Source organism: Phyllostomus discolor, chromosome 13 (assembly GCF_004126475.2).
Source record: "Phyllostomus discolor isolate MPI-MPIP mPhyDis1 chromosome 13, mPhyDis1.pri.v3, whole genome shotgun sequence".
Lineage (NCBI taxonomy): Eukaryota > Metazoa > Chordata > Mammalia > Chiroptera > Phyllostomidae > Phyllostomus > Phyllostomus discolor.
In genome coordinates, this window is record NC_040915.2 from 38,276,002 (window position 1) to 38,289,678 (window position 13,677).

Genomic DNA, 13,677 nt, shown 5'->3' on the forward strand with positions numbered 1-13,677 from the left:
AATAGGGAATTCCTGTTTTTTCTTTGCAATTGGTTGAAAACGTACATACTTGCAATTTGCAAAACAAAGGGAACCAAATAGTTCATGAGTCATGGAAAGTTCCATCCCAAAGGAGCAGACTTAGTTTAAAACAAAAAGGGGGTGGGGTGGGGGGGGAGGCTTGATGAGAAAGCAGCTCCCATTTTAAAGCGCTGAGATGGGTCCTCGTCTCGTTTCGTAATCCCCTGGTCACCCCGGATGGAGCGTGCACTGGCCGGGGCTCTCGGTGCCCAACTGAAGGCGCTGTCCTCTGAGACGGGAAGGCCGCCGTCCCTTCGCAGGAACTCCTGTTCTGGGGGTCTGGGGCCCTGGGAGCAGCGCCCGGGGGCCGCACACGGCGCGGTCTCGCCGCGTCCCGGGAAAGGCGCGACCGGAACACTGACCCGGCTGCTCGGTCTGTTTCCCAGGCTCTGCGCGGGGCCTCCTCGCCAGCAGCTGCCCCCGCGGGCAAGGGTTAGGAAGGCAGCACTCATAAAAAGACAGGGTGAACAGAGACCGCACACATAAAATAAGACATTTATTACGCTAAACGGCAGGTTTTATTTTTCATTTTCCCAAAACACCGCGACAGCGCAGAGCGGCGTGACCCGGCGTGACCTGGCGTGACCCGGCGGGTGTGCTCCAGTCCGGGCACGGCTGCCTCGCTGCGGACTCCTTGGAAACGGACGCCGGGAGGTGACCTTCACCAGTCACCGACGAACCACAGAGGAGGAGTCAGCCCAGACAAACCTTAGTGTCGGAGACGCCTCGGGTCCTAGAAACTGGAGTCTCACACTCACTTCTGCTCCTGGTGACACCGTCCAAGAAGGGTTGTTTATTCTAAAGCTAAGTGTATATTGCAACTTTCACCGTACGGCCTCCATTAAAACTGCATTTCAAGTGGTGGGAAAGGGAGGTGAGAACAGAAACCAAAGTTGGCTGCGGACGGAAATGACTCCACAAAACGCAGAAAGAGTCACAGCGCACCATCCACTCAGCAAGGCTCAGAGCAAGCAGAGGGGCTGGCGTCTGCGACACCCGCTCCCGCCGGATGACGAGACGACCTGGAGACAGCGTCCGGCGGCCGCCCCCCAACACGGGCGCTGAAGGTCCGTAAGGGGTGTCGTGTTTACTCTTTAAGGTCTAATCTCGTGGGGGGGGGGGGGGATACAGTCATCGTCTCCTGGGAATGGTCTCCCAGTCCTGGATGTCTTGCAAGAGCCACGTAATTAAAACCTGCTCAAGAGCTGCCTTCCACGCCGGCCAGCTTCCCAAGAGTTCAGACCCCGCTCCCTGAAGTCCATCTGGACGCACGAACCAGGGCGGGAGTGGAGTGTCCCTGCTGTGCCGTCCGCATCAGACTTCACGGGAAGGCCGTCCTAAGCCCACTTTTAAAATCACTCTATTCTCAATGTTCGGCTTGCACCTTACCGGTGGCGTGACAGCTCTGCTCCCTGACAAGCGCGCGCAGCCGGCAGCCCCAGTGCTGCCTGCAGGTCGGCGGCGGCACGTTTCACGCTGGGAAGCACCTTCCTGCACTCCTCCGTGGGCTCCGGAAGCGCGGGCTCTGGACGGCCGGGGGCAGCGCGCTCGGCCCCGTCACTCAGGAACACGCGGGGACACGCGTGTGGCGGCGGCAACAGGACAGGATGCAGGCCGGGCGGCTCTGACTCGGGGCCTCTCGCCTCGAGAAAAGCACTTGGCTCGTCCCCAGAAACTCCCACTCCGGATGGCTTCTCTCGGCGCTGCAGTCCCGGCCCCCGAGGCTCTCCTCCGCGGCACCGTCCCCCGCGGCTCTCGGCGGCCCCGGGCCCTCCTCCCAGCCGGTCCCTCACCGGGGCACTTCTGCCACCACAGGAGCCCCCGGCAGCAAGCTCTTCTGCGGGAGCGAACAGCAGACCCGCGGGCTCGCTCTGAGCCACGGGGGAAGCGCGACTCCTTCTCACCGATGCCTCCACGCACGGACGCACCGCGGTGCCCCCGCGGGGCAAGAGGCTGGCCTCGCTCCGGTCGCTCCTCGCCGCCGCCAGCAACCACGTCTCACTGTGCGGGTTTCCACGCAGATCCACTGCAGGCTTCTTCGCCCGGGAAGGAGCACCAGACGGGCGAGGGCTCTCCCGCATCCGCAGGCTGCGCAGCGGCTCGTCCCCGTCCTCTCCCCACGCTTCGGCGCCCAGAGCCCCTCTCCTGCCCCTCATGCTGTGCGCTCCGGTGCGGCGCGCCCGCGGGCACACCTGTGCTAGTCGGTGGACGGTCTTCAATGGATCTCAATATGGACCTGGAAAAGATAATCAAATTATTCTTTCCTATAAAATGTTTTACTCGAAAAGAAAAATATAATCGAATCAGCGTTACAGCGAAGAGGAGGCCAGGAGAGTCACACAGAGCTATCTGCTAACAAACGAGAAGGCTTCTCTCTCTCCGCCTCTCGTACTGAGCCCTGCTTCTGACGGAAAGGAGGGTGACAGCCTGCCAGCTGAGGATCACAGCAAAAAGACTGGTCCTTCACTAGCGCAGTCTCCTGAAATTCCTTAAAAACAAGAAAGACGCTCTGAGGTCTGTGTTTCCCACAGCCGGGCGGGCACTCATGTGAGCTCAGTGGGAACCTCGGCTCCCTCTAACCAGCGTGTACGCGGACGATTCGAAGATGCAGCCAAGGCCTCACCTGAGGTGGCCCATCTGAGAACGACCCGCAGTGACCAGCCACTCGTGAGGAGCCGAGGCCGACCGTGCTTACGGGTCCAGGGTTTACAGAGCCCTCCCGGGAAAGCCGGCCTGGAGGGCCCTGGCCCACGAGGTCCAGCCCCCGGGGCCCAGGAAGGTCGCCTGCTGGCAGGTCAGGAGCCCCAGCGAATTTCGGAGCCTTGAAGGGGAGGCTGCGGCTGAACTTGCAGGCACTGCGGGTAACAATACGGCAGAGAAGGCTCCTAGAGCTGGGATCCCCACCCTCAGGCCAGCAAGCAGTGGGGGCTCTCGCAAGCCCGACCTGGGATTTCGCACGAACGCTCTGGCGAGGAGCTGCCTCGTTACCCCGGCCGCCGTTCCATAGCAGAGGCAGGGTGGCCCGCCACGGGACGCTGCTGCCGCGCTCACTAAACCCAGGGACCAGCCTTTTCCTGTGACCGAGAACAACCTTGCTCCGACGTTACTGCGCCCCAAAAGGGGACGAGGTCAAGAGTAAGTGTGACAGGCTTTGAAACGGACCAAAACTGAGATGACCAGGTGCGGGCCCTGCACCTCCGTCTCTGGGCTGCCGCACGGCCCCCTGAGTTCCAGACATCCAGAGAGGGAGGCAAATGGTTTCTTATCCAAAGAAACGAAAATGAATTTTGCCTGGAGGAATGCAACGTATTATTGTCCTGTGGATATGGACCAGTTTCACATCTACTTGTAAATTCACTTGAGCACCCCCGAACACACGTTTTTCTTTTTGGTCTAAATCCCCCTTTAAAGTGACTATAGCATCTTACTAGTTCCCTCATTCATCGACAAGGTGTAAGGAACTTGGACACCTGCTCCTTTAACACAGAACCATGACCCCGGAACAGTAACGAATGAAATACAGAGGGACACATGAGCCCTCAGGAGCAGCCGCCTGACCGAAGGGCAGAAACTCTGACGGGGGGCCGGGGGAGGCGGCAGCCTGGGCGGGCGGAGGGAGCGGCGGCAGCTACCTCCACCCCCGCCGCAGGAAGGCAGGGACGGGGCTGCAGGCCAGCGGTGCAGAAGCAGCCCCACCAGCCCCGAGAGACGGGGGCACCGCCGAGAGAAGCCGTGGCAGCTGAGCGTGGCTGGCCGCGGGGACGGAGCCGCAGGGACAGGAAGCCGCTGGTCCTCTCAACCAGCCCCGTGGGACCAGAGACTCCCGGCAGTAGGGCCGTCCACGGGTGGGGGACAGAGCCAGACTGTCTCACTGGAGGCTGCAGGAGAGGCACAAGGGCTAAGGACAGAGAGCCACCCAGCGGTCGGCGACGAGGCAGGCCACTGGCACCAGGAGCCCGGGCCTCGTTCGGCAGGGTGGACAGACCCAGGGATTTCCAGCCAGGAAATGCTGCTAGGCCTGCCTCTGAGATTAATTAGTCTGCTGCAGTGTGGCGGTGAGACTGGAAGGGGTCGCACTAGGACAATTAGGAGGCCGTCCCACAGCGCCAGGAAGGGAGACGGCAGGGCCCGTCGGAGCAAAGGTGAGAGCGAGAGCGTCTTTTTTCAGTCAGTGGCGGCCAGATGTGGAGGAGGGTGAAGTGACCCACATATTTCTTCCGACTTCCAATTCTGGGGATAGTGTCGTCAGTGGCAAATGGGGAGGAATTTGGATGCGGACACACAGAGTCTGACGGCGGGACTCTGGCCAGCGGAGGGATCGGTACAGACTTCACCTCCAGCGGTGTCCGAGCTGGAGGCTGAGACTCCGCAGCGACCAGCTCTGGGAGGCCGAGGCAGGGGCGGCGCAGGCCTGCTGAGGCGCACAGGGCCAGCGTCTCCGAGACCCAACGCCCAGACGGGCGAGGGGCCCGGCGGGGCCGCCAGGGAGGAAGCCACCACCTGCACTGAGCGCCTCAAAAGGGGGGTTGGACGTGGTTCCTCCATGAACAGCTCGGTCAGCTCCAGGTCGGCCTCGGAAAACTGTAGTCTTCCGGCCCAGCGGCCGTCAAGTGGGGCGACCCCACTTCAAGGAGCATGGGAGAAGGTACCAGAGCATCTCTGACTACTTCTACCTCACCCCTTTTAACCTTTTCTATGCTTTATAATACGTACATATTTTGGTAGGGCAAAACACATAGTTTATAATATACGTGTATAGACAGGTGTGTGTATACACACATGTGTGTAGATATGTGTATATACATGTGCACATATATGTATATATACATATATGTGTGAGGTGTGCTCGAAACTTTTGCTAGCAGTGTGACCATTACTCTCTACAACAACTGAAAGATAGCCTGGCTGGTGCGGCTCAGTGGATTGCGCACCAGCCTGTGAACCAAAGGGTTGTTTATGGGTTTGATTCCCAGTCAGGGCACATGCCTGGGTTGCAGGCCAGCTCTCCAGTAGGGGGCGCATGAGAGGCAACCACACACTGATGTTGCCCTCCCTCTCTTTCTCCCTCCCTTCCTTCCCCTTGCTCTAAAAATAAATAAAATCTTTAAAAAAATGAAAAATACATTTGAACAACATAAAGCAATATATAAACACAGTGTGTAATCTTTCTCTCCATTGAGACATAAATGACGTAACACCATATTAGCTTCAGGTGTACAACACTCAATCAGTCCCCACATATTGCAAAATGACCACCACTAGTCACTATACAGCGCCATACACACCTACGAATTTTTTTCTTGTGACGAGAACTTTTAAGAGATGCAATTCTTTTATTTTTTATTTTATTTTTTATTTATTTACTTTTAGAGAGGGAAGGGAGGAAGAAAGAGAGAGAGAGAGAGAGAAACATCAATGTGCAGTTGCTGGGGGCCGTGACCTGCAACCCAGGGATGTGCCCTGACTGGGAATTGAACCTGCGATGCTTTGGTTCACAGCCTGCGCTCAATCCACTGAGCTATGCCAGCCAGGGCTTGCAATTCTTTTCTTTTCTTTTTTTTAAAGATTTTTATTTATTTATTTTTAGAGAGAGGGGATAGGAGAGAGAAAGAGAGGGACAGAAACATCGATGTGTGGTTGCCTCCCATACACCCCCAAATGGGGACCTGGCCTGCAACCCAGGCATGTGCCCCGACTAGAAATCAAACCAGTGACCCTTTGGTTCGCAGGCTGGCGCTCAGTCCGTTGAGCCACACCAGCCAGGGCAAGAGGTATAATTCTTACAAGTGTGAATTCTGCTACAATTCAAAAAATATTTTCAAAATTTACCAAGTCAGATATAATTAAATTCTCTTGACAATCTCTCTCTCTCAGATTAACTTCCCAAACCATATTCTTTCAAACTTTACACTTATTTTACTAATTTGAAATGTACTAAGAATGAACATTTTCCTAAAATAGAAGCATTTCCAAATATACTTTTAATACATATTAATACAGGTTTTAAAACACTCTTAAGAAAAACAGGTCATCTCATATGGGCCAGCCCCCAGGAAAACCAGTTTCCAACCACTTTCATTAAGTCCTTGCACAGCTAGTGCTGTTCAGAAAAACCAGAGCTGGGCTAACACATTTTAAGTAAGGCAACACTGATGGAATCAGTAATCATGTATTTAATGATGACACAATAAATGTTTTGGCAAAGATTGTCTGGTTCTATTCGATTAACGAAAAACTTCCGGGCAGCGAAACCGGCCTGGCTCCAGCGCCCCCCCCCAGCCTGCTTGTCTGACACCAGATGGCCGCGCACGTGCGCGCACACACACACACACACACACACACACACACGGCTCAAGAGCAGGAGCTACCTTCCCTACGGTCTCCAAACGTGTCGCTGCATCGCATGCATGGAGGTGCGTTACGGTGCACCAGTACAGTATGCATGATCACCTAACAGACTGTCCCTGGCCCCAACGATGTCGTCATCCCCCCACCCCCCGCCCCATGTGAAGTCCATGAAGCCAGCGCGTCAACTACGGCCCGCAGGCTCATCGGCCCAAACCACCTCAGTGGAGCATGGAGTCCGCCCTGGAGTTCAGGCCAGGGTGAGTCAGGGAAAACAAGGGCAGGACTGGGAGTAGACTCCTGAGCTAGTTCCCTCACTGCACCCCCCCCCCCCAAATATGGCAAAGGTTTAAAATGGAACGAGAGCGGCCAGAGGGGGTGGTGTGCCGAGAAAGCAAGACTGTGTGGGCGTGTCCGGGGCCCGCAGTGCGGCCACGAGAAGTCACCTTCCACAAACACCCTGCCTGCCAGAGGCAGCTGTGTGACAATAGGCCTGACCCAGTTCAGCGGCTGCCACCCTCTTGGCTGCTGTCACCTTCCCTTCCCTAACCTGAGCTATTAATGGCCTCAGGGACCCGATGGTCTGGATACCACTGCTCTGGGAACTAAAAATACCCTGGCCTCGATGCTTCTGAAAGCCAGCCGGCAAGGCTGCTCCCGAAGGGGACTGGGAGGAGACCAGCCACGCGAGCAGGGGCTGCTCAGCAAGGTCAACAGCAAGGGACTCGGCGTGGGGTCCCGCCTTAGATGGCTCCCAAGCACACCGCAAGACCACCCGGGCCTCCTCCAGCTTTCAGATGGGAACACTACGCACCTGAGCGCCCTTGTGGCCGTGACTCAGCGGGTCAGACCGAGGAAGTGGCTGCCAGGAAGTCCTCAGACGGCCGCCCCGCACAGGGGAGACGCGGGAAGGACTCCTCCGGCAGCCGAGTCACAGCTGCGGGCAACACCCACATACTGAGTTCTGCTGCCACAGGAGTGGTGCTGGCTCCACAGTACCACTCGGGTCAGCAGGTGCCCTTCACACCCGCCCTGAAAGAGCCAGCTACAGGTCTCATCAGCCACCTCCCTCCTTCCGTCACCTGGGTGCCCAAGGTGCATTTGCTCACACACCCAAGGGGCTGGGGCAGCCGTGTCCCAGCTGGGCACCTCAGGCAATCAATCCTCTTTCCTCAGGGTGTCGAGGACCCAATGTCTGAAAGCACCTGGCATCGTTTCGGACCAGCACCCCACAGGTGTCCGATGAACAGCAGCTGTCACCATCATAGCCACGGTCAGGAGTGTGCAGGGAATGAGTGACAAGGCGCTGCTGGAGGGCTCTGTCAAGCAGAGGACGGAGAAGTGGTCCCTGGGTGACAGGGAAGGAGCCATGTTGTATCACCTGATACCAGCTGTATGAATACCACCTGTACTGTGTCTTCTTTGGAGAAATGTCTCTTCAAGCCCTTCGCCAACTTTTGGATTGAGCTGCTCGTACTGCCGAGGGGCTGTAGGAGTTCTCTGTGCTGCTGGATGTCAGTCCCTCCCAGGCACGTGATGTGCGGATACTTCCTCCCGTTCCGCGAGGCTGTCCCGGCTCCCCCCCGCCCCCCGATGGTGTCCTCTGGTGCACAGAATTTGTTCACTTCGATGAAGTCCAACCTGCCTACTTTTTCTTTGTTGCCTGTGCTTTTGGCAAGAAAGCATCGCCAAATTCAGTATCACGATGTTCCCGTTTTCTTCCCTAAGCGCTTCAGTTTGTTTCTTAAGGTTAGGTCCCCGACGCACTCTGAGCTGGGTTTTGTGTGTGGTGTACAGTCAGGCCCACCTTCACTCGCTCTGCCCCAAGTGGACGCAATTCCTGCTCAGCTGTCGGGGGGTGCTGTGGTCTCAATGCTTGTGTTCCCTCTACAGTTCATGCGCTGCATCCTCCAAGACGATGGCACGGAGGCTAAGGCTTCTGGGAGGTGCTTACCTCGTGAGGATGGAGACCCCAAGAATGGGACTAGTGTTCCCATGAAAGAGACCCCACAGAGACCCTAGCGCCTGGCCCCACCGACAGACACAATGAGAAGCAGCCGGCCTGGAACCGGGAGGGCCCTCGGGAGCCCTTGACCATGCCAGCGCCTTAACGTAGGACTTCTCGGTCCCCAGAACCACGAGAAATAAGTGTCTGCTTATGTTACCAGTCTGCGGAGGTGAGGAAACACGGGCTCTTCTCCGAAGATCGTGTGAGAAGCAACACCCAGGCTCCCTCCGGAGTGAGGGCACCCCCTGGGTCCTGGAATGCTCCACCCCTCCTCCAGGTGTTGACAAGCATATGCACGATTTTTTTTTAATGGGACAACAGGTGGGTTTTTTTAAACTTGCTTTTCTTTACATATGGCAGGTATCTTTTAACCTGAGTACACGCAGACCTAACTCATGCATTTTAACATCTGCTTGCACTTGTAAGACTTTAAAAACCTGAGTCAAGGAGAGCACGGCTGGCCCTAGGGTCTTCTCCGTGCAGAGTGCCACACCCTTCTAGCCCCTCTCAGACGTCTCCGAGGCCGAGCCCTCACCTCCCTTTTCGCTCACCCCCACGCTGACCGCACCATTTAGCTGGCGACCAGCTTCCCCATTCCCACCTGCCCTCCTGAAGTCTTCGCCCGACTGCAATGAATGGATGCAGTTTTTAAGAGGCAGGTGGTCACTGACCCACGTGGAGCCATGGACTCTGAAAGTCACTCAGAAGGAGACCGTGGAAAAGCAGTCGGGAGCAGAAGGAGGACAGCGACGGGCCCGAGGAGGACGGGTCTCGGGCCTGGGCAGCACGGGGCAGCACGGCCGACGGGACGTCAGGGAAGACGAGGACCCTCGGCAACTCAGCTGAACCACCCTCATCACCCTGCACAGAGTCTCCTTCTCTCCAGCTGTTCTGTCCAGTCCTCCGCCGTTAGCAGTTACCAAGCCCGAGTGAGCTGAGGCTAAGACACTCGATTCTTCCCACAGGCCACATACCTGAGAAGGTGTGGGCACGACTTGCTCAGTCACAACAGGTTCTCAGTACAATTTCCTGCCTTGCTTTGACTACGTTTAGTGGTTGGTGTGGATTCTCAGTTTTTTACTGCCACGTATTTCAGACGCTACACAAGCGAGTAGGTGCTGACGGCCCTAGATTAAGTTGTGCTTACAGACTATTTTCAAACCGTAACCTTCTCAGGTTACAAGACCCTCTTCTCATTCAATCATCTTTCGCATTAGATATCAGGCTCCTTAAAGTGCCCTGCCACCCTAGAAGTGATTTGGGGGCTCTGAGGAGGCGTGCGGGAGATGGGGTCCCTCATCCCAGCACCCCTGCAACGGAAAGGATGCGGATGGAGTGTTCTGAGCAAAAGGGACACTGTGACCCAGGGCTGCCCCTTTGCTCAGACTCTCTTTTCCGCCGCACTTCCCTTTACCCGCGGTCAGAATAATTACAGCCCCAAATCAGGTATGTTAGTGATTCCCACCAACCAACAGAAACCCTAACCCTACAGGGGAATTCAGAGCAGCAGATGCAAGCAAGTATCAGAGTAAACGAGACAGCCCACTCTCACCCGGGGGCCCTCGGCGTGGGAATGGCTGCTGCTGCTGCACTTGATTAGACCCGAGACCAAACCTGGAACCTCCATGCGGTTCCTAGACAGCTCTCCCCGAGGGCCCTGTGACCGACCACCCTGCCCGTGCCCCACCCCGCTCACCCCTGACCGGACTGCAAAGGCCCAGGCTTGACTCCTAGGGCACTCAGCTCCCATGAGTCACTAAGGCTGTACTGCACCTGGACAAATCACGTGGCACCAAGTCCACCGAGTCGTCACTCCTGGGCAGCTGGGACAGGTGCACCTAGCTCTCCCAACAGCCCACATCCCTCTGATAGAGCCACTTGCCCTGCCTCAAAATGCACTTACCCTCAAGCATCACCATATAGACTCCCAGCTATGAAACTTGCATCTGAATAACCTTTGCAGAGATTACCTCACTGCCCTACAAACCATGGGAGATTTGGCATCCTTTATTCCTTCTTGCACTCTCGCAAGGAAAAGAACAGGTGCAAGGTCATGCCCATATGGTGATCACAAAGGTCCTTCCTGAGGCGAGAACCGAGGTGGGAGAATGTGCCAGCGTGGAGAACGCAAGGCGGGAGAAGCCACACGTGCAAATGCCCAGGGGCAGGCAGGGGCTCGGTGCACTCGGACAGGAGACGGGAAACTGTGAGAAAGAACAGTCGGCCAGAAACAAGCTGCTAGAGCCCTGGCTGGGTAGCCCAGCTGGTTAGAGCGCTGTCGCGACACACCAAGACACAAGCTGGCTGAGAGTCGGGATGAACAGAAGTCAGAACCGCAGGGTAAAACAGGTGGCCTTCATTCTGTGTGCTACGGGAAGCTCTGTTTTTCGTTTCTGTGAAGGATGACATGATCTTCTCTCCGGTGGAAAACAGGTGGGAGGCCACTGCAGTCACCCGGGTGCGTGAGTATGGTGGCCTGGACTCAGGGGGTGCACATCAGTATTGTAGAAGTGGACATATGAGAAAGGTGACTTTTTTTTTTAATGGTACAAAACTGATTTTCAACATTTTGTACCAAGTTTTCTTTTACGGTCATTCATGTAATTTTATAAATGACTGCAAATTGTTAATATAACTCTAGAACAAGAGTTTTCAAAGTGCTGGCGCATTTTTTTCTGCCCACGAAGCTTTTTTAAAAAAAATTATTAATTTGATATCTAAAAAGCAGGATGTCCAACTTCCCTTGGAAATCACTTGATCTGGCAAACAACAGCGAGCAAGCGGCAACTGGCTGGGGCACAGGCTCGCTGGGACCCCAAGTCCCCACACCCAGCAACCTGACCCAGTCATACCACCTGCTGGAAAGATACTTGAGTTTTCAACTCTTGTAGTCGGCTACCACTTCAGGATGCCACAAGCCCTTGCTCACATAAAAAAGTATCTCTATTTGGACCTTGAAATAGAGAGGCAGGTTCACTTCATCTCATCTTAACACAATTTTGATCAACAGCTGGTTTCAGGTTTTACGTGGTCTGCCACCACTAGGGACAGGCACCCAAACCCTGAAGGTCCAGGCACAGGGACAAAGCATTCTGGTGCAACCAGACTGGAAGAGGGAAAAAAGGACACCCCCCCCCCCCCGGGGTCAGTACTGCCTGGTCCCAGAGCTCAGGCTTCCTCATTTTGCACACCAGGGAGCCGGGCCACACAGGTACCGCCAGCCTGCAAACTCTGGGGGGACTGGGGCCTGTCCCTCGTCCATCCCACGGCCTGGGCCTGGGCCTGGGCCTGGCCCCCGCCCCCAGCAGCCACTCCAGGAGAGAAAAACAGAATCCAAGAGCAGGCTACACTTGGTCATGAATAACACACTTGGAAAGCATACTTCTCAATCTGACGACTTCCCACTCCACTAGGAAAAGGCATCTGTAACTCAGAGGATGTAGACACGCCAGTCACTTGTAACAAAGGTGATCTCCAGGGTTCTGGGGGGGGGTCCACGATTTCACAGCTGACCTGCTTCTGGCCTCTCAACCCTTTGCGTCTGTCTCCAACTCTTCCACCTCCTCTTCCCTCGTCTTCACCCCACCCCACTTCCACCGCCGCCAGGACGAATAAGATACATTATCAGAGCCTTCGTTAATATGCATTAATTAGTCCATTTTTAAACTTCATGGATACTATGTTCCGACGCTTTGTCAAGTTTGGGAACTAGAAAAGTCGACCACAAAGCCACCCCGCCCAGAGGCCCAATTTGTAATTTTCTGGGCGACGTTTTCCCCTCCGGGCCAGAGCCTCTCCAGCCCGTGCCAGCAGCATCCACCCGCCTCTCGGCGGACCCGCGCCCACAGCAGGCCCTCAACCCAGGCAAGCCACCGTAAGCTCTCCACCTCGCCCCCGCCCCCGCCCCAGCCTTGTCTGCAGAATGGGGATAACAATAACCCCCGCGGGGTTTTCTCCCGTGGGGTTGCCAATGCACGGTGCTTGGCAAACGCCCAGCATCCACCCTCGCGGCTCGTGACAGCATCTTCGGCGCCCTGGGCGAGGTGGCCGGGCCGCGCGGGGCGGACGCGCGTTCGGGGAGCGTGCGGGGAGAGGGGCCGGGCGGGCGCGGCTCACCCACCTGCAGGCGGACGTTGAGCATCATGGAAGCCACGATGTACAGGTAGGGGAAGTTGATGCGCAGCCGCCAGGCCAGGTCAAAGAAGATGAGCAGCGTGCGGGTCAGCCCCTTGCAGAAGACCCCATAGGAGCGGGCGGCGGCCGAGCGCGAGAGCCGGAGAGCCAGGCCCGACAGAGCCGCCGCCATATAGACCCGCGCCCGCTGCCCGCCCGCCGCGCACCGACCGGCCGCGGACCCGAGCCGCCCGGCGCTCTGAAGCCCGCCCGCCGGCTCTCTTACAGGCCCCGCGTCGCCCCGGGCCTCCGCCCCGGCCGCTGCCCGCGCTCTGCGCGCTGAGGGAGCGAAGGAGGCGGCGGCGAGGCCGGCGGGCGGGCGGGCGGGCGGGCGGGCGGGCGGCGGGGAGGGGAGTCCGCGCGTCACGCTGTGGGAAGCGCCTCCGGGAGACACCGCCCGCTGCCGGCCGGGCCGACCGGCCTGACGTCACAATGCCCGCGCCGCGCGGCGCCTGCGTGCTCCGGCCCCGCCCCTAGGCTGCTCCTCGGCCCGCCCCTGGTCACCTTCCCGCAGGTGAGAGGCGCATGCGTGCGCCGTGCCTTAGGGAGGGCGGCTGATGTGCTGTCTACGACCGCCCCCTAGTGGTGAAAAAGAAAATAAAAACGGAGGAAGGCGAGGAACAGTGAATTGGAATTGCAGGGGCACACAGCTCTGGGAATTCGCTTAATGCCATGCACGCTTAAAAAATTATTCGAATAGTAAATTTTATGTTGTGTATGCCTTACCATAATTATAAAAAGCAAACAAAGGGAGGCCTCTTGGGAACAACGGACGCAACATTGGCCCCTGGAGATTGCTTGTGGTCGCAGCCATTCTTGTTCAGTGTCCTCTTATATAAAGTTTAATCTTTCAATAATTATGATATTAACGAAAGCCCCTGGTGCGAAAAGAAAAATATTGACACTTCCAAAACTGCTGGTGTTCCGGGTCTTTTGGGAGGGTTTTCACGGGGAGTTTTTACATTCCTACTTGAGCGTGTAGGTTTCTGCCGAAGGTGTAGGGGTGTGAGTGGTGGGGAGGTAGGTGTCTTTCTTGGAAATTCAGACAAAGTATTTCAGGTCATTACTGCTGCCCATCAGTGAGGAAGTCT

The 13,677-nt window shown here is 56.6% G+C and overlaps 1 protein-coding gene across 1 annotated transcript; it reads right to left on the minus strand.

Moving 5' to 3' along the window:
* Nucleotides 1–759: 759 nt before the first annotated feature.
* On the minus strand, nt 760–12,670 carry FAM220A (family with sequence similarity 220 member A). Its single transcript, XM_028528524.2, has 2 exons — nt 12,534–12,670; nt 760–2,296 (listed from the first exon to the last, which is right to left on the minus strand). Exon 2 carries the CDS (start codon nt 2,214–2,216, stop codon nt 1,446–1,448), a length of 771 nt encoding a protein of 256 aa, XP_028384325.2. The 5' UTR covers nt 2,217–2,296; nt 12,534–12,670; the 3' UTR covers nt 760–1,445.
* Between the last annotated feature and the right edge of the window lie 1,007 nt (nt 12,671–13,677).

What these genes read in the sequence shown, in the direction of transcription:
- FAM220A (XM_028528524.2), bottom strand. Translation starts at nt 2,216, where the DNA reads ATGAGGGGCAGGAGAGGGGCTCTGGGCGCCGAAGCGTGGGGAGAGGAC.